The 20,828-nt window shown below is 52.4% G+C and overlaps 1 protein-coding gene and 1 pseudogene across 1 annotated transcript in view; both read left to right on the forward strand.

Annotated features, from left to right (window-relative positions):
• The window catches only part of LOC134369152 (immunoglobulin lambda-1 light chain-like), a 58,511-nt gene extending 38,576 nt beyond the window's left edge, over positions 1-19,935 (forward strand). Inside the window, exons 4-5 of the mRNA XM_063085355.1 lie at positions 18,235-18,270; positions 19,616-19,935. Coding sequence (XP_062941425.1) covers positions 18,235-18,270; positions 19,616-19,935 — 356 coding nt within the window. The remainder of the gene's footprint in view (positions 1-18,234; positions 18,271-19,615) is intronic.
• Positions 4,616-16,724, forward strand: LOC134369153 (immunoglobulin lambda-like polypeptide 5; annotated as a pseudogene).
• Positions 19,936-20,828: the final 893 nt, after the last annotated feature.

The following is a 20,828-nucleotide window of genomic DNA, read 5'->3' on the forward strand; positions in this document are numbered from 1 at the left end:
ATTGCATTACTCTTCTTAACCATCAGGAAGGAGTACTTCCTATAATGTGATAAAGCCCACCGGGCCACCCCACTACAGACCCTCTGGGTCCACCATGAGGACAGGGCTGATTGTTACTGGTGGCACAGTCTAAGGAACTCTGGCTGCTGGAGCCACCCCCATCCATGACAGGACCTCTGAGCCTCTGTCTCCTCATGATGGGAGTGTACCCCTCCCAGGTGTGGATGCAAGACTTTGGGAAGGACGTGGAAAACAGGCTTCAGCTGTGCAAATGTAAACTCACTTGGTGAGGTGAGGCAGGAGCTTCTGGGCGCTGTTCACACCCACTCCAGTGGCCCAGCCTCCCTGGGTGGGGACCCTGCAGAGGGTGCTTCACCTGCGCTAGAGGAAACAGGTTTTCCGGAGTTCCAGGCAGAGCCAGGGCTAAGGTGAGGCAGGTAAGGCACTCACCTCAAATGCAAAATTTAGAGGAGCATCCAGAAACTCAATAATGAAGAGAAATAACATTTAATGCAATATTTTTAAAAATCAAAATTAATGCAGAAAAACCCACGATGAACAGAACATCAGGATCTGACTCACCTCACTGGCCTCCCTCCCCCCCCCACCTCCATCCCAGCTGTGCTGAGAGGTGAGGTGGGTGCCGACAAAGATGCAGAATCAGAGTCCAGCCCCAGCATCCCTCCTCCTGCCTCCACCACTGCAGCCTTCCCCACATCTCCTGCCACCTCTCCCTGAAGAGCTCCCGCCATCCAGCTCAGGCCTCCTCTACTGCCGGTCTCTGCTGCCCCTTACTGGTATCTCCCCTTAGGGCTGAGCTCCAGGCACCTAGACGGGGAGAGTTTGAGGTTTAACAACTGAAATTTCCCAAAACCCCACCCTCTAGTTCCAGGCTGGCTCCACCCCGTGTCCAGAAGGCTGATCCTCCCAGGTCTCTGCCTGGTACTTGTAAGTCCCAGGACACCATCTTTACACCAAGTTGCTGTGTGCCTTAGCTAAGAAACTGTCCCTCTCTGTGCCTCCGTTTTCTCTTCAGTAGAGGGAGCTAATAGATCCCTGCCAGGTCGGTGCACCTGGAACATCTACAGAAGCAGGAATCTCCCCATTTCTTGGAGAAGAGCTGGGTGAGGGCTGCAGCCCCAGGATCACTAGAAGACCTGGGGTCTTTGGGGTTCCTGGGCACCCGTTAGAGGCTGCTCAGGAGCAGCACAGCCAGCCCCTCACTCTGAGGACTATGAGAGATTCAGAACCTTTGTTGTGTCCTCAGACCGATACTTTGTCATCCTCTGCCTCAGAACCCCCAGCCCCCAACAGTGAGAAGCTCAAGATGAGGTGAGAAGGACCAGCTGGCTTGAGTTTGGGGATGGCAGGGAGCAGGGAGCTGGGGACACATGGGCCTGAGAGAGAGGAGTCTACGGTGGCCACAGGCGGTCTCTGCAGCTTGTGGTATGGAGAGTGGGCAAGGGACTGACAAGCAGGAAGCCAGGGTGGGATGACGCCCTTTGACATGGGAATGGGGCAGAAGCCACTGAACAGGGACACACCCCTCTGCTCCAGGAGAGAAGGGCTGGGGGGAGAGCGACCCGGCTCTGCTGAGGCACCAGGATCCCTGAGCAGGGATCTGCCAAGCAGGACAGCTGGACCCAGAGCCCTCCACCGGGGTCTGGATCCAGCCTATGACACATCTCAGTCCAGGAGGGGGTGGGGCAGGCCTGGGAGGCCAGAGCCGCAGCTGCACCAGCTGGGGAGGCCCAGCCAGCTCTGAGACCTAGCCAGACCCGCATTTCCGGCTGTGGCCACCACAGGAGAATGTGGTCTGCGGTGGTGACATCTGCCCAGAGTCTGTGGCAGATGCAGGGCTGGTCAGGAGATTGGGGGGAGCAGCTGGGATACTATGTTTAGAGACAGCCTTTAGGGACAGCCCCTTCTTTTCCCCAAGACCGGGGGCTGTCCCTAGAGGAACCACGTCTTCTGGGTCCTGGGCAGTGGTAAATGTCACACCCACACGGAGTGCTAAAGAGGGAACAGCTTCAGCCTAGACACCTGGAGGGACTCTACCACAGCCACCAAGGTGTGAGGAGCCCAAGGTCAGAGGTAGGAGTGGCCCAAGCACCCCAATGAGGGAGAAACTGGACTGAATCGGGGGCCTCCCAAGGACGTCCCCTGTACCCACATCCTATGGCTGTTCAGTGCCTTGCCCACCTCCAAGGTCAGAGATGCTTGGTGTTTGTATAATCCAGTCCTCAGCACCAGGCCTGGCCCTCAGAAGTTGCCAAAGCCATGCTTGTGGAGTGGAAAGATCCAGCCTGGAGATCCTTGAAAGCTGGTCTGACGAGTTGAGTCAAACCCTTGTCATGATCACCATCCCCACCTTCATCCCTTTCTCCTTCTCCTCCTCATCATCACCACTGTTGAGAACTGTGAAGGTTCTGAGAGTTTACACTACTTGCAAGCCAAAAAGTAAGCCTGCCACAGGTTCATGGATGCTGGCAGAAGACACAGATTCCGGGTCAGAGGCAAAGGACAGCAATAGCAGTTGCCAAAGTATGAGCATCTTCTTGCACCAGTTCCATAAGACGATGCAAAGAAAGCCAGATGACATCTGCACACCCGAGCTTGGCGACCCTGAATTTTCTGAACTGGACAGTAAGCATGCCTGCCCTTTGCTCCAAAAGACATGCCCTTTGCTCAAAAGACATGCAGAAACTCAGAGATCCTTAGACAAATGTCTCCCAACAACCATAATCTATACCAATGAAACGAAGTACCAGGCTAATGTGTGTTACTGCATCTCATGAAAATGGTTGGACTGATTTTCACCATATTTAGCAGGAGAGTTAAAGAGTATCTGACTCAAAAGTATCTGACTCAAAATGTGGACCAAACAGCTCTTACAGGGGCATCCCAGGAAAGTCGCTTTTTTATGTCCTGGGAAGCCCCTTTCAGAGCTGCTGAAACAAAAAATTGAAAGCCCTAGAGGAATGCAGGTCTGAACGTGAGCAGACATATTACAGATTTTGTGGCAGAAAAAAAGCAACTGGAAAGCAAGAGGTGAACCCTCTCTGCAGTCCTGTGAGGAGGCAAGACCTCTCTCACCAGGACATGGGGTCCCAAGGATCTCCTCAGACATTTGCTCACTACGCTGTCAGGGGCATCAGAAAGGATGGGAATGGGGGGAGATAAAGGAGCACAAATGACACCGGGGGATGGGCAGAAGAACGCTCTATTCAACCAGATTCAGTTCGTGTTTAACTGAGCAGCTACTGTGTGCTGGTCTCTGGACTTTGAGTTTTCCTATGCACTGAGCAGTGTGATACCACCTAGACCCAGAGAGCAGTGTCGTCATCAACAATGTCACCCTAGTGCTGTGCGAGGGCTGGGCCTCAGAGTCTGACTCCAGCCCTGCTGCCTCTTGGCCACTGGCACCAGGAAGGTAGGGAATCTGCCCAAGCATCTGATTCCTCTTCTTCAAATGGAAGCAGGGAGTGGCGTGATAATCTTAGTTCCCAGGGTTAGGGCTTGTAAAGCACTCAGCTAGTGCTGAACAGCATCACTATTATCACTGTATTATGTATTAGATTCCTGGGCTTCAAAAGGACCCCAACCTAAAGCACCTTCCCAGCCCTCTCCTCCTCCACCACTGCCTAATGGAACTCAAACCTCAGCTCGCTAGGAAGCCAGGCGCTCTCCTTCTACATAGACAGGGTGCTAGAAACTCGGGACAAGCTCATTCCAAAACCTAGCTCACCCTGCACCCCACTCCCAGGATGACCTTGGACCTGCATTCACCTTCTCTGGGCCTTAGATTTTTCACCTGTAAAATACAGACACTTGCCCCAAGGACACCCCAAGAGCTATTCTGAAGCCCAAAGTAAAAGAAGGGTGGAAAGGGAACCAGCAATCCTTCAACAGCGCTGGGTGCTTAGCATGTAAGAGCGCTGGGTGGTTTCATCAGGAAACTGAGGCTTAGAGGAGACCTAGGTGCAGATGAATCAACATTCATGATCTCACCACTATTCCTTGCCTTAGGCTATAGAATCACTCCCCACAGGGCCCTTGCCTGACTCAGGAGCCGGCCAGGCTTGTCCAACCCAGCCAAGGAAAAGCTGGTCCCAGCTGGCCAGAGTGCGGCGTGCAGGGGCTTACCCTAGGGGACCGACTAGAAGAAAAGCCACAGCCACCGCCCCCTGAACTCAAGCCCTCAGGGACTTCTGTTCCTCTGAGCACTCACCGGCACTGCCCCTCCAGTACCCAGGGAGATTCTAAACAGACCCAGGGCACCCTTGGGGAACTGGGGAACAAGGATGGGTCAGGTGTGCCCCATCCAGGGGAGGGGCCAGGCGGGCTGCCACGGGAGGCAACTGAGTCCCAGATCCCAACCACAGCAGGACAGTTGGCAGACGTCCCTCTGGGAGAGATCCCCAAGGGTAATGGCCATGGACCCAGGAGAGGGCCATGCTAGGGGCAGGACCAGAGCCAGTCCAGGGCAAGAATGGGGCCACACAGATCAGTGCGCACTGAGGCAGCCATTGCCGGCAAGAGGGACCAGGAGTGCCCCTGTCCAGGGAACCCACACCTCAAGTTGGGCCAGATATGCCTTCGACTCTGAGAGCAAATGAGGCCCAGGACAGACCAGGTGGATCATGAGGCCCCCGGGGGCCAGGCCCTGACCTCAGGCAGCACTGGCCCCTGCTGCTGCTGGGCCTGGCTGTGGGCATCCACGACCTGGTGTCCCCGATGGCAGCAGCATGGAGCAGGGCCCCAGGCCTGGGAACCAGGGCAGGAAGCAGCTGGTCCAGCCTGCAGAGACTGTGGGGCAGGTAAGGGACCAAGTGAGTCATCGGGGGATGTAGAGGTCTTTGCAGCCTGGGCTAGGAAGGGGCAACCAAGCAGGAGAGTAGCAGTGATGGTGACAGTGTGAGAAGGAAGGATCAGCCGGGAAGGATGGGTCTGGGCAGACACTGGCTTAATTTAGTGTTGACATTTTGTCCGTCGTAGATTTGTTTGCATTAATTTTTATTTTTTAATATTGTATTAAGATATTACTCATCTTGATTCCTGAGTTTTCTGGCTCCCCTTAAATTTTACACCAAGGCTAGTACCCCACTCGCCTCCCCATAGCCCTCTGGGTAGAGCAGAAAAGGAGGCAGGAGATGGATGTCCACGGTGGGTGGCAGGTGGTGGCCTCTGTCAGTGCAGGATGCCTGGGCCTGGGCCACAGCCTCCTCCTCCTCCCCTTACCTTTGCTGGGCAAAGACCACACCTCAGAGCACCAGGCCAAGGGCTGGTTGATGTTGTAGGAAGATGCCTTCCCTGGGTCCCCGGGTCACCAGACTCAGCCAAGGACCCTCATCCAGGGTCACATCCTGGGACTGCCCCCCCTAGGAGCCCAAGGACACCCATGGTGCAGGCTCCTCTGTGGGAAAGGTCTTGGGGGTAGACCCATGGGGGACCATGGTGCACCCCACCTCACTGTGTGTCCCCAGCCCTCTCCTCTCTGTGTGAGGTAGGAAGTTCCCAGACAAAGCACAGGGTCCATTTATGACAATCTGTGACACAACAGCCCGTTTATCTTGAGCTTCTTTCCTGGGAGGTGCTACATCTTAGGTACAGAGCTTCCCTCTCAGCTGCCCCACAACACATGTCTCCTTGTCATGTCCCTTTTACAGGCAGGGATAAAAGCCCAGAGAGGTGCAGCAACCTGCCCAAGGACGCACAGCACATGGGCGCAGCCCCTGGACTATAAGAGAATGCTGTGACCACATCATTCTGCCCTGTATTTTAAACATAGTGGCCCAAGAGAAGTGGCTTGCAAGTAGTCCAGAGGAGGGAGCAAGGGCTTGGCTTGGTGTCCCCGAGGCCTTATTCATAAACATTTCCTGAGTACCAGGCCCGGCTGGCAGAGAGGGTGCGCCTGAACCAAGGGGCTCTGTCCAAACGTGGGGACAGACCCATGATCATTTTAGGAGCAATAAAAGGAGTAGGAGGAGATCCTCCCTCTGTGGGCGGGATGCCTAAGCTTGTCCCACAGATCGAGGGGCACCAGCTGGTGATGGGGGCCCTAAACAAAGAACTGCATGTTGAGAGCAGAGAAGAAGGGATGCAGAGGTGCCCCAGGGGGCTCCCAGGGCAGGGGGTGGGAGGGGCAGACCACCAGGGGTCCATGTGCCCGGCATTTATCCTGCTGTCCAAGAGGAGTCACTGGGGGGATTTAAGTAAGGGACCAGCAGAGTAGGATCTGTGTGTTAGAAAAATTGGCTCCAGATGGGAAGCTGGTGTGAAGTCAAATTAGAGGACTGAGGCAGAGGCCAAAGACGGAGAGGGGGCTGCGGCCACGTTGCGCGTGAGTGGCGGGTATTTGAGCCTGGGCCAAAGCCTGGGAACGGAGAGGATGTGCAGGGCCACACACCACCTGGTGTCAAGATTCCTATGAAATTGGCAAATGCATTTAAAGATGATACCAGAGGGCTCACCAGGGAGGAATGGGCACTCTCATGTACTGTCTATAGGCGTTTAAAATGTACAACCATTTTAACGATAGGCAGCAAGTCATAAAAGAAAGTGTATCTAATTTTTGTAATTCCACTTCCAGGAAGTTATCCTAAGCAGGGAAGACGATCACAGATGCCGCAAAGGTTTACAAACAAAGATAGTTAGCTCAACATTATGAATGATGAGAAAATTGGAAATAACCTACATATCCACCAGAAAGGTGGGACGAAAAGGCAGTAGGGCACATTATCATAAGGAATCGTACACAAACCTTCAGAACTATGCTTCTGAGCACCTCTAATAATTTTTAAAAGGATAAGATGTTAATATGCTGAGTGCTGCCAGTTATGTTTTTAAAATATGTGTGTATTTACAAAAGCCTGTGGGAAAATATAGAAAATTTTCAGTGGTGTGTCTCTGACTGGCTGGTGGGATTTTACTTTATTTTAATTTCAGCTTTATAATTTTTTGGTTTTATAAAAATGTTTACAAGAAGAGATATTTCATTTTTGTCTTCTAAAATAATTTTTTTAGTTCCTTTTATTTATTGGTTATGAATATTCATGGGATACAAGGCTGACCATCACCACTTGTTGCGAATGGCAGAATTTCATTCTTTTTTATGACAGAGTACTATTCCATGGTGTATATATACCACAGTTTCCTTATCCAATCGTCCATTGATGGACATTTAGATTGGTTCCATGTCTTGACTATTGTAAACAGAGCTGTGATGAGCATGAGAGTGCAGGTATCCCTTCAACATGATGATTTTGATGATTTCCTTTCTTTTAAGTATATACCTGGAAGTGGAATTGCTGCTTAACATATACTTTTTGTAAAAAAAAAAAAAAAAAAAGCACACAAAAATAGAAAGTAAAATGCAAGTGTTTGCTCTTACCATCTCCCAACTCTTCCCCCAAAACCTGTTCCCCAGAGACGGCGACTGTCTGCTTGGTCTCCATACTTCCAGACCTTTTTCTATGTGTGTGCGATCCTGAAGACACACACACACACACACACACACACACACACACAGAGTTGGTGTTGAAATTTTATTTTTCAATAATAGAGTCATACTCTGCCTATTACCTGCAACCAGGTTGTTCAACCATCTGTTACTGACATTTTCCACATCAGCCCACATGGATCTACCACATTGTCAAAATGACTTTATGAGCAAAGTTTGGGTGAACCAGAATTTATTTAATCATTCCCTATTAATGAACATTTAGATTGTTTCCACTAAAAAAAAAATACAAATTACAAGTGATGCTGCAATGGAAATGCTTGTGTGCCTGTGTGTGTGTGTGTGTGTGTGTGTGTGTGTGTGTGTGTGTGTGTGTACACGAAGTACACTTGTGTATCTCCACAGAGCAGATGCCTAAAAGTGGAATTGCTGGATCAGAGAGAACACACTTCTGAAATTTTATAGGTAGTGCCCAATTACATTTCCAAAAGGCTGTCCCAATTTACACTTACTACAGTAAATGACAGTGCCCTTTCTCCCACATCCTCGTCAATAATATATTGTCGTTCTTTTTTTATTTTGCCTATCTGACAAGCAAAAAATAGAATCTGTTTGTTATTTTGTTGTTTATTTGATTATTAGTGAAATTTATTATCCTTTCATATTTTTATGGACTGATTTTATTTCTTCTGTGAATTAACTGGTCATCATGTTACCTGTTTTCCTATTCAGTTGCTTGTATCTTCTTATACATCTATAGAAACTTTTAATATACTTGGGATATTAACCCCTTGTTAGTATATACGTTGCAAATATTTTTCCCTGATGTGTTTTATGCCTTTTGGTTACGGGATCTTTCACTATAAAGCTATTGTCAATTTTTTTGTATCGGATTGGTTTAACCTTTTCTTTATGGTTTTTGTGATCCACACCAGGTGTAATAAGGTCTTCTTTATTTCAGTATTGTAAAATTGTTTTTCTATTTTCTTCTGGTATTTTCGTTGTTTTGGTGTTCGGTGGGCTTTTCTCTGACTTCATCTGGAGTTTTTGTTGTGTGTGTAGGCATATAACCTTATTTATTTCCAAATGGAAAGCCGACCATCACACATTTGTTGAACACAAATGCAACTTTTATCGAATACTAAATTACTTATATATCACAGTCTATGATCCTCTCGAACTATTGATCTATTCCTGCATCGTTCCACCCTGTTTTAATTATTTTAGTTTTATAGTGTGTTTTGGTATCTGGTAGGAAAAGAACCTGCCATTAGTACTGTGTTTTCAGAATATCCATGTCTATTCTCTATCATTCTTACTGTTGGACTTTAGAATCAGTTTTCTAATTTTCAAAAATCATTTTCTTGGTGTTGCGTTTGTAATTTTGTGGAATATATGATCAATTTGAGAAGAACTGATATCTTTACAATGCTCAGCATTTTTGTCCAGGAACGCGATATTCCCACCATTCACTTACCTTTTTATTATGTCCGTCAGTCAAGTAGTTTTATATTTTGTTCATGCAAATCTTTCACATTTTATGTTGTTTATTGCTAGGATTTTTTTGAATATAATTTGTGTTGAAGTTGTAGATTTTTCCCCAAGTTTATATCCTAGATGGTTCCTGCTTGTGTAGCAGGGAAACCTATTGGCTTTTATATTCAGCCACTTTAACTCTTGTATAAGTTTCAATTGTTCTTGATTGAGTTGAGGAAGTTTCCTTCAATAACTTAATAAAAGTCTGGATGTTTGCATTTTTTAAATCAGAAATAAGTGTTCAACTTATATTACTATTATATTAAATTCTGCTTCAAAAATCTTATGTGCACATCCTAAATGCAACCATAGCCAATGTGCTGCTGCTAAGGTATAAAATTGCTGGCTGCAATGCAATGGGTTATGTCAATGGAAATAAATTATGTTGGGAGACAAAACTAGATTTTGCAAAGCCTGAGGATTCTTGCCATCAAAAACTCTTAGAGTGTGACTTGGGTGTTCTCCTTTTCTCTTTTCAGTATGTTAATGGTATTTTGTGTTGTGGTAGGATGTCTAGGACACAGAGGGTGATTCAATGAGGGGAAAACATTCTGGGATGACTCCAGGCCTCTGGCTTGGAAAGAAATTGCTTAAATGAGGAAATTCGGGTGAGCAAGTTTGCAGGAAAATGAGTTTAGTTGGGCCCCATTGAGTTTGAGATGCCTGTAGGGCATTCAAGCAGAGACAGATTCAAGTGATAGAATGTATATGAATCTGGAGCCCAGAAGAGAGGTCAAGGCTGGAAACAGGGATCTGAGACTCCTGGGCAGCTGTGGGAGTGCACAGTGAGGGTCAGATGCAGAGAGAGTGAGAGTAGTAGAGGGACCGCAGGACCCAGGGTGGTGGTCTGGGGTCAGCAGCTATGCACTGGCCTGGGAGAAAGGTAAGCAGAGGAGGAGGAAAGTGGGAGGAGACACCAAGGACAGGAGAATGAACAGGAAGAGGGGCCTCTTACAGAGACATAAGGGAGGAACTGCAGATTTGACCAGGATGAAGACCTTGTTGACCTTAACCTGAGAGGTTTCAGGGCCGGGGGGCCCTGGCATGTCCCAACATACAAAACAGTGCCTGGTACAGATGGGTGCTTGGAAGCACTATCGGATGGATGGATGGATGGATGGATGGATGGATGGATGGATGGATGGATGGATGGATGGATGGATGAACAGAGAGAGGAATAGGTGAAAAGATGGATGGACAGATGGATAGATGGATGGTCAGATGGAAAGAGTGGTCTGAGAGATCAGAGAAGGCATCGGGTAGGACTGAGCTGCGTTTTTGATGGGTAGAAATGAAAGCAGAGGAGTGTCCACATGGGAACACCTTGAATCTGGAATGACCCAGCGTCTGTAGGTCCAGGGAGGAAATTAGGCTGGCTTGAAGGGAAGGAAGACCCAGAGACCCTTAAAATGAGGCACGAAAGGTTGGGCAGGTCTGAGACAGCTCAGGACTCACCCTCCCACACCACACAGCCTCCTGAAAGGATGCGTCATTCAGGGATTTGCTGATTCGCTACTGAGTACAGCATTTCCATTAGCAATGGCAGCCTCAGAGCAGGGAGACAAACACAGGAGTACCCCCAGCCTCTGAAGGGCTGGCTGCCCACCTACCCTGTGCCTTGGCTGCAGCCCCACCCACTGCAGCCCTGTGCCCATCACACCCAGTAGGATCCTGCTGCAGCCCAGCCCCTAGAGGGCAGGCCCCAGGTGCTGGCCCTGTGGGTTTTGGTCTGAGCCTCAATCACCGTGGTATGTTTTTGGTAGTGGGACCCATCTCACCGTCTTAGGTAAGTGGCTCTCACATTTCCCAACATGTCCCACCCCGATGCTGTCTCCAAAGAGTCTGTTTTCTCTCTCTGGGGGCTTCTTCCCACTGCCCTCCCCTGCCTTAATGACTGACCCCTTACCTTTCTCCGTGGAGCCTGGGGGAGGCAGGTGGGTCTCAGGGTAAACAGCAGGAGGTCCCCAACAGCAGGAGCAGCCATTTCAGATTCCAACAGTTGGATATGGCCTGGTCCAGGGGCCTGCACTGGGGGCTTGGCCAGAAACAGGGGCTTTTAGAGGGGCCAGAGGCTGGTTCTAACAGGGAACACTGGGGGCAGCGTTAGAGAAAATCTCCAAGCCCCAGGGTCTGGGCTGAGGGCCAGATGCCCATCCAGGCTGGGAAGACCACGCAGGAGGCTCAGGGACATGGTTAGGGCTGTGACCTCAGCCTCCGGAGACACAGAGTATCACCCTAAGGGCACGAGAGCGTGGAGAGAGGGGTCCAGCTTGCTCCAGGCTACAGCTGTCTGCTGGGCCATGAGGACACAGGGACACAGAGGAATTGAGTGCAGTGGCCAGAGCCCAGCCCTCCCAGGATGGTCATCAGAAAGGAGGGGTCCCATAGGACAAAGATTCATCTGTCCCTGGAGCCCCTCAGCCCCTGAGATCCAGTGTCTCACCTGTCCCTGGATCAGCCTCCTGCCTTCCTCAAAGGGCATGTTAGACTCAGGAGATGACAAGAGGGGAGTGAAGGAGGGTACAGAAAACTCTGTGGCTGCCAGGTAAAATAAGAGATTGTCAGAAGCTTCTGGGGTGGGTGTGGGGGCTGCTGCATCCCATAGTCTGGAGGGAGCAGGCCCAAGAACACAGCTGAGGACAAGGGTCCTGCAGTTAGGCTGGTAGGGACAAGGGAGACGACAGAGCCTTGAGGAGCCCCCAGAGCTTGTCTGGGTGGGCTCACCCCTCGCAGGGAGAGCTGAGTGGGCTGAGGAGGTGTAGAGCCTTGCGCCCGAGGGGACAGGAGTCTCCAGTCCCCACTGTGCTCTGGGCACCATGTGCTGGGACTCCCCCTACACCCAGGGCCATTGAACCCCCAGTTCACAGAGGAGTCTCCGGACATTGGAAGAATGAAGTGAGGTGGGGTCCTGGGGGTTCAGAAGGTCTTGGGAGCAGATTCCAAATTCAGACTACAGAGACCAGGGAGGAGAGAGCACAGTCCCCAGGGTACACAAGGGGAAACTGAGGCTACAGAGCTGAGCCAGGTCCCTGGGAGAGGTGACTTGGGAAGGGCTTTTAGGAAGGTGCAGGGCTGTCTGCTCTCCAGCGGGCTTCAGTGGAAAGGAGGTGAAAGAGGAGGGAACACGGGTCGCCCAGGAGGAGATGACAGCCACACTGTGAACGGCCACAGACTTTAGACAAGGAGGGTGGGGGCTCCCAACACCCAGATCCTCCCTCTCCCATCTCACAGCCCCTCCTCTGTCCACACAGGTCAGGCCAAGGCCGCCCCCTCGGTCACTCTCTTCCCGCCCTCCTCTGAGGAGCTCAAAGACAACAAGGCCACATTGGTGTGTCTGATGAGTGACTTCTACCCGGGCGCCGTGACGGTGGCCTGGAAGGCAGACGGCACACCCGTCACCCAGGGCGTGGAGACCACCAAGCCCTCCAAACAGAGCAACAACAAGTACGGGGCCAGCAGCTTCCTGACCCTGTCGCCCCAGCAGTGGAATTCCCACAAAAGCTACAGCTGCCAGGTCACGCATGAAGGGAGCACCGTCGAGAAGACGGTGGCTCCTGCAGAGTGTTCTTAGGTCCCCAAACCTCACCCACCCACGGGGGCCTGGAGCTGAAGGACCCTGGAGAAGGGTGTCCCTTCTCAACCCCATTCCTACTCATTCCACCGCTTAACCCTAAAACCAATTAAATCACAATAAAAGTTTCTCACTTTCAATCAGAAAACATGGTCTTTGCTCATCTTGTTTATCTCCTTTCCATCCTAAGTTTGGCCATCCCCCCAGAGTTGAACAGAATCCTTTCAACTTGTGAAGAAACAGCCAGGGAAAGAATTCTGGCATTTCCCTGAGGCACAATTTCACCGACAACTTAAGCCCCACAAAGCAATCCAGAACAAGGGAATGTTCCTCATGAGAAACCCAAGCCTGCTTAGTTTTACCCATCTCTGCTCTTTGTGAGCATGTCCACCCCTGGCTGCCCAACAATAAACTCTCATCCCCATCCCTTGGTGAGAATGTCTGACCTCCCATCTCTGGAATCCTCGGGCCTCACACACTGGGCATCACTCCTCTCTCAAGTGTCCTCCCAACTCACGCCTAACATTCCTTCACTCCACCCCACCAAGGCCTTACCTTCCTTGGCTCCTTTACCCCACCTGGAAAAACCTGTCCTCGCAGGGTCTCCCTTTCCTCGGGGAAGTCAGGTCAAAGAGAAGCAGGAAGATCACAGAGGACTGCAGAGGGGTTTGTTAGGGGGACCCCATGAGGAGGTGCGGGCTGCCTTAGGGAGCCATCCTGCCTCTGCCTCCCCAGGGATACAGCCCTGTGACCCTCAACACACAGGCTTTCCATGTAGCACTCACAGACTGGACCCTCATCCCTGGACCCCGGATACTCACCCCACATTCAGCACTTGGTGTCCCTCATCTTACACGAGTCACTGGGTGTCCCAGGTATATTCAAGGCCCCTGCGAGACAGGGATCAGCTCTGCTCCCTCTTGACCCTGCCACAGTACCTAAGATCCGGGTGTCCTCCAGCTGTAAATGGGGCTGCTGGGTTCAAACTCGAGAGCCAGATTCTGCAATTCCGCCATAGGCTTCTGTATAAGCTGACTCAATTTCATAATCACTTGATGTGTGATCTAAGTTGCTAAACACATATACACAGGTACACACACAGGTACACGCACATATGCAGGAACACACACACAGAATCATACACATAATGCATGCAAACACACGTGTTCATTTCAAAACAGTGCCATGTTGGGCATCTCTCTGGGAGGATCAGAAACAGCAGAGCAGAGGAGACTATGGTGACCCCTATGTTGGGACATAAGCAAAGAAGACCCAGGCACCTGCAGTCCCCAGGCTGTGGGCCTCCAGGGTTGGCACTGAAACAGGGAAAGGGCAGAGATTTCTCATCCAGGCCAAGAGTGATACAAGAGACAGGAAGAGGCTCATGGGGTGGAGTCTAGTCCTGCAGCAACAGGCAGATCTCGGAGAACTGCGGAGAAGCTTCTTATGGGACACTGCCAGGGAATGCAGGATGCCAGGTGTGCATTGCAAGTGATGGTACCAGACAGGATGCACATCCAGGCCTGTGAGTCCAGGCCCCGCTCTGCACATGTCCATCCAGTGTCAGGGTGCAGTGTGCCTCCCCTTACTGTGGATGTGCCCTGTGCCGATGACAATCTTGAACACAGAGAGGCTGGTGCATGCGTGCACACAGGACACTGCAGAGCACATGTGCACATGGGTGCCTGTGTAAGCCACAAGGAACTCATTTGGGCAGCAGAGACCCCCACCCTTAGAGCTCATAAAGGAAACTGTACTGACCGTGGAATCTATGACCCGCCCAGGAGGGGCTCCCTTCTGGCCACCACTCCAGCTCCAATTGAGCACATGCACCCTGCAGGAAGGAAGCTGTCCCCACTGGGTTCTGTTAGAGACCTTGAGCAGTGTCTGTCCATTGCACCTTCCAGACAGCCCAGCCACTGACAGGGATGCTGGTGCTCAGGACCATGCAGGGTGGTCTGGGTCCCTGGTGATAAACGTGAATTTCCCCTCACCCCTCAATTCCCATTTCCTGCCTCAACTCCAGCACCACCTCCTGTGTTAGAATGGAAGTGGCATCCAGGACACTTCCCACAAGTGCCAACTCCACAAAGGGGTCCCAGCTGCATCATCTCTGTTCGAAACTGGCCTCTCAACTCCTCCTGCCTGACATTCCCAGCACCAGCTGTCCCAGGCAACACAGCTCCTTCCCAGCATGCAATTAGCTGAGAAAACTGATTCCACACACAGACGTTGTCTCCAACCCTCTCCCAAGACTGGAAATGGGAGGATTCCTAAGGCCCCAAGGAACTGAAGTTTCACCCCCTGTCATCCTGCCATGGCCCAACCATCCCCCATGAAGAGGAAGCTGCACCCTGGGCCTCCCCTCGAGCATCTACAGATGGCCTGGGTCAGGGTGTGTCTGGAGGGGTTTTTGTGCGGGTCTATGTCACGGTGTGAATTATTTGGAGGAGGGACCCTGGTGACCGTCCTTGGTGAGTCTCACCCTTTCTCTCCTCTTGGGCTCTGAGTGAAACTTGGGTCAACTTTTCTGTTTTCTGTCCTTTCTAAAGCAGGGGTCTCAACCTGTCTAGGAGTCAACAAACTGCCCCTTTTTGTCCGGTCCCTCTCCTCCTCCAGTCTCTCTCCTCTTCTCAGGCAGTTGCTTAGACAGGATGGGAAGATCCCAAGAAGCCTTCCTGTGTTGTGCGCAGCCCTGGATATGACTCCAGGGGACACTGTCCTCTGAACTCTGGGATGTCTCGCTCCCTGCTCTAGGACTCCACTCCCAAGGTCCAGGGGTCAGGAAGCTCAGGCCGGGGCACCAGGGCGATGGGATGCGTAGGATGCTGAGAACCACTCAGCACCCCAGGGTCTGACTGTGCTGGGACCCAGATTCGGGGCTGCTTTACACCCACTCATGGGAGCCCTTCTCTGGGGACTTGGAAGGATGGAGAAGGAAACGGGAGGGAGACGAGGATGGAGGAAGATTTTCCATTGAGAAGGTGGCCCCAGGGTGCTGGGTCCCTCCTCATCCCCCAGGACAGGTGGCAAACCATGGGCAGGCCAGGTCTCAGGACAAGCAGGCAATATGGTCCTTCCCATCCATAACCAGGAAAGAGACACCAGAGAAAAGGCCCGGGTAAGAACTCCTGATAGGGACCGATGACAGGCACAGGCCCCTCCAAGTAGACAGATTGCCTGGGAAACCCAGATCTCCAGGACAACTGCACTTTCAGAGAGACCCCTTAGGACAGATGCAGCCCCAGTCTCAGAACAGAAAAGACACCTGAATCTGAAGCCTTCAATGTTCAGGATTCCCGGGTCCAGACCCTGGAACTGACACCCCCTCCCGGGAGGCAGCCCAGAGCGGTCTCTACCAGGGGTGAGACTGGGGCTAAAATGATGGTGCCAGGGTGACCTGTGGGTATGAAACCCACTCCCCAGCAGGGAGGAAAACCTGAACCCGGACAGACAGATGCCCTCATGAGCAGATGCAACAGAAGTGTCCTAGCGGAAAACATTCTCCACAGCACAGCCCTGTGGAAAGAGGAGGGGCCAGGGCCTGTCCCAGCCACTGTCGGGGGACAGTGAACACTGGTGGGGTCAGGGGCTGTGAGTGAGGACCGTGACCCTGCAGGAGAGGCTGCAGCCGAATGCACACCTGACTCTCCTCAGTCCGTGGGCACTGAGGGTTCTCTCATGAGGAGGTGAGTGTCCCCTTCCAACACCAACCTGACCTCAGGCGAGCATGGCCCGCTCCCGGCCTGGGCCAGGACATCACGTCCAGACTGAGGTCAGGAACTCTGTGGTGGTCGCCAGACCTCTGACCTCCTGCCCCTCCCACACCCTGCAGGTCAGCCCAAGGCCGCCCCCTCGGTCACTCTCTTCCCGCCCTCCTCTGAGGAGCTCAAAGACAACAAGGCCACACTGGTGTGTCTGATGAGTGACTTCTACCCGGGCGCCGTGACGGTGGCCTGGAAGGCAGACGGCACACCCGTCACCCAGGGCGTGGAGACCACCAAGCCCTCCAAACAGAGCAACAACAAGTACGGGGCCAGCAGCTTCCTGACCCTGTCGCCCCAGCAGTGGAATTCCCACAAAAGCTACAGCTGCCAGGTCACGCACGAAGGGAGCACCGTCGAGAAGACAGTGGCCCCTGCAGAGTGTTCTTAGGTCCCCAAACCTCACCCACCCACGGGGGCCTGGAGCTGCAGAATCCCAGGGGACGGGTCTCCCCTTACTCCCCCAGCCTAGTCACCCCAGCCCTTCTCCCTCAACTCATAAACTCAAAATAAAATTTCCTCCTTTCAGTCATACGATCTGTCTCTGCTCATTTTTATTTATACCTTTTCATCCTAAATGGAGCCAATCCAAATGATGTAAGGAATTCTCTTAGCCACATGAGAAAGGAGCCAGGGGAAGGAATCTGGATGTTTCCCTGAGGGATAGTTTCATTATCACCCAGAAAGCCCAAGAGAATATTCCAGAACAGGGGATTGGGGCAGCAGGACCCAGGACTGCCCATCTTCCCTGTACTTGCTGTTGTTGGTATGTCCACCTCCAGCCGCTTGCACAGCCTCTCCTTGGCTCTCCTTGGAATCCAAGAGAATGGGCTCTCTTCCCCGGGAAGAGTACTCTTCCTCAGTACTCACAATCTAGACAGTGTCCCTCTCTCAAGATGTCCTTCCATCTCAGGACAAAGGACCCCCCTCAAGTTCATGGATCCCCAGTCTACCTCTCTCCTTAGGGTCTGCCCTACTCCTGCCCCCCCAGGATAATGCCCTTTGCCCCCACATGTCCTCCTCTAGTCCTCACAGACAGGACCCTCACCCCAGCACCCTGGTCACTCACCGCCCACACACCCCCCGTATGTTTCTGGTCCCACATCTGTCACAAGTATCTCAGCTGATTTTAAGGCCCCTGGGAGAAGGGAATCAGCTGTGCTTTCTCCCCACCCCTTAGTGGCCCGCAGAAAACTGTACCTACCTCACCTCAAGTACCTAACATGCGAGCGTCCACGGGTGGTCAATGGGGCTGGTGAGAACAAAGTCAAGAGTCCCATTCGGGGCAGGTGACACAGACGTGCCTGTAAAACCACCCTCTTTCTGGAAGCTCTGTGTGGGACCTAAGGATCGAGTAGATTATTGTTCTAGGAGATGGCACAGGATCAGAGGCCTGAGCTATGAGACGCACACTCACACACATGTGTTCATAAACACAAACAAGCCTGCACGTGCCATACACACACACATGCCCTCTAGGGCTTGTGCTGGGCACCCAGGACCCTCCTCCAGGCCTCAGCTCAGCAAAGTGGTCCAGCTCCTTCATCTCTGTGTTGTGAACAGGCTTTTCACTTCTTCCATGGCGCCATTCTCCACAGGAGCTGAGCTGGGCACCCAGCTCCTTCCAGGAGCAGACATTAGCAGGGGAACCAAATGTAACACACAGACAGGCTTTCTGTCCCTCTCTCCTCCCCAATCTGGGCATAGATGGACTCCTAACCCCCCAATAAAGCATGGCTCCATGGAAAGAGGGACCACCCCCTCTCACCCTCCCATCAGCCAGGCCTGCCCCTGTGATTGGGCGGCTGGACTCTGGGTCTCCTGAGCTCCTGAGCAGCTGCAGGTGGGCTTGGGTCTGGACATGTCAGGAGGGGTTTGTGTGCGGGCTGTGTCACGGTGAGTTGTGTTCGGCAGAGGCACCCAGCTGACTGTCCTCGGTGAGTCTCCCCCTTTCTCTCCTCTTTGGGGTTCCAAGTGAAACATAGGTAGATTTTTCTCTCCTTTCTCTCCTGTCTGGGGCACGGGTCTGAATCTCTCTGGGGTTCAACAAAAAGGTTGCCCCTTTTTGTCTGGCCTTTCACCCCTGACTCCAGCTTGTCCCTTCTTCTCAGGCACCTGATCATGACAGGAGGGGACAATCCTAGTGACAACTTCCTGCTCCCTGCTTGGGCTCCCTCTCCAGGGGACATTGTCCTCTGCACTCTGGAATGTCCACTCTATCCTCAGGGTCTCCAGTCCCTTAAGTCCAGGGGACAGGGTGCTCAGGCTGGGGCACTGGGTACATGAGAGGTGGGAAGGGTGCTGGGAACAGCTCAGCCCCCGGGGTTCTGTCCTCCATGGGTCACAGTTAGAGGGGCTGCTTTGCCCACAGATTTGGAGAGATGGAGGAGAAAATAGGAAGAGGATAGGAATAAAAGAAGAATTTTCTATGAGAAGGTGGCCCCAGGGTGCTGGGTTCCTCCTCCCCCCCCAGGTAAGAAACCATAGATGAGACAGGTCAGGACACTCAGGCCCTAAAGGCAAATCCCTACCCATCCCACCACTGGATGACAAACCCTGGAGCAGATGACTAGGACAGGGACTCCTAATAAGCACAGATGACAGGCACATGCTCCTGTCAGCCAGACAAAACTCACTGGAGAGACAGATCCCCACTGTAACTCCACATGACAGAGAGAGCCCTGAGAACAGACAGAAACAAGGCCTCAAACTGAAGCCCTCCATCTACTGGACCCCTTGGAATCCAGCCCTTGGGGCTGACACACCCTCCCACCAAGGCAGTCCAGGGGGTCTCTGTGGGGAGTGGCACGGGCTACAATGATGGTGCCAGGGGAATGTGTTGGCAAGAAACCTGCTCCCTGTAAGAGAGAAGAGCTTGGACCCAGAGCAGATGGACGCCTTCATGAGAGGCTCCAAGAGAAGGGATCAGGCAGGAGATTTTCCGACACGTGCCCCGGGACGGACAGATACCTGAGGAAGAGAAGGTCTGAGGGTCAATTTCATCCAGTGGGGGGGACACAGGTGGGGGTTGGTAGGTGATGAAGACATATGAAAAGGAGGCAATTCCAAAGAGGGGGCTGATGAATCCCCAAGAGTTGGACTGAGGAGTCTCCCATAAGGAGGTGAGTGTCCCCACCTACCGCTGACCTGATATCACACGAGCAAGGGCCTGGCTTGAGGTTCCTGCCCTGGCCTGGGCCAGGACATCACGTCAAGATTCAGGTCAGGAACTCTGTGGTGGTCGCCAGACCTCTGACTTCCTGCCCCTCCCACACCCTGCAGGTCAGCCCAAGGCCGCCCCCTCGGTCACTCTCTTCCCGCCCTCCTCTGAGGAGCTCAAAGACAACAAGGCCACACTGGTGTGTCTGATGAGTGACTTCTACCCGGGCGCCGTGACGGTGGCCTGGAAGGCAGACGGCACACCCGTCACCCAGGGCGTGGAGACCACCAAGCCCTCCAAACAGAGCAACAACAAGTACGGGGCCAGCAGCTTCCTGACCCTGTCGCCCCAGCAGTGGAATTCCCACAAAAGCTACAGCTGCCAGGTCACGCACGAAGGGAGCACCGTCGAGAAGACGGTGGCCCCTGCAGAGTGTTCTTAGGTCCCCAAACCTCACCCACCCACGGGGGCCTGGAGCTGAAGGACCCTGGAGAAGGGTGTCCCTTCTCAACCCCATTCCTACTCATTCCACCGCTTAACCCTAAAACCAATTAAATCACAATAAAAGTTTCTCACTTTCAATCAGAAAACATGGTCTTTGCTCATCTTGTTTATCTCCTTTCTATCCTAAGTTTGGCCATCCCCCCAGAGTTGAACAGAATCCTTTCAACTTGTGAAGAAACAGCCAGGGAAAGAATTCTGGCATTTCCCTGAGGCACAATTTCACCGACAACTTAAGCCCCACAAAGCAATCCAGAACAGGGGAATGTTCCTCATGAGAAACCCAAGCCTGCTTAGTTTTACCCATCTCTGCTCTTTGTGAACATGTCCACCCCTGGCTGCCCAACAATAAACTCTCATCCCCATCCCTTGGTGAGAATGTCTAACCTCCCATCTCTGGAATCCTCGGGCCTCACACACTGGGCATCACTCCTCTCTCAAGTGTCCTCCCAACTCACGCCTAACATTCCTTCACTCCACCCCACCAAGGCCTTACCTTCCTTGGCTCCTTTACCCCACCTGGAAAAACCTGTCCTCGCAGGGTCTCCCTTTCCTCGGGGAAGTCTGGTCAAAGAGAAGCAGGAAGATCACAGAGGACTGCAGAGGGGTTTGTTAGGGTGACCCCGTGAGGAGGTGCGGGCTGCCTTAGGGAGCCATCCTGCCTCTGCCTCCCCAGGGATACAGCCCTGTGACCCTCAACACACAGGCTTTCCATGTAGCACTCACAGACTGGACCCTCATCCCTGGACCCCGGATACTCACCCCACATTCAGCACTTGGTGTCCCTCATCTTACACGAGTCACTGGGTGTCCCAGGTATATTCAAGGCCCCTG

This window comes from Cynocephalus volans, chromosome 2 (assembly GCF_027409185.1).
Source record: "Cynocephalus volans isolate mCynVol1 chromosome 2, mCynVol1.pri, whole genome shotgun sequence".
In the NCBI taxonomy this organism is placed as follows: Eukaryota; Metazoa; Chordata; class Mammalia; order Dermoptera; family Cynocephalidae; genus Cynocephalus; species Cynocephalus volans.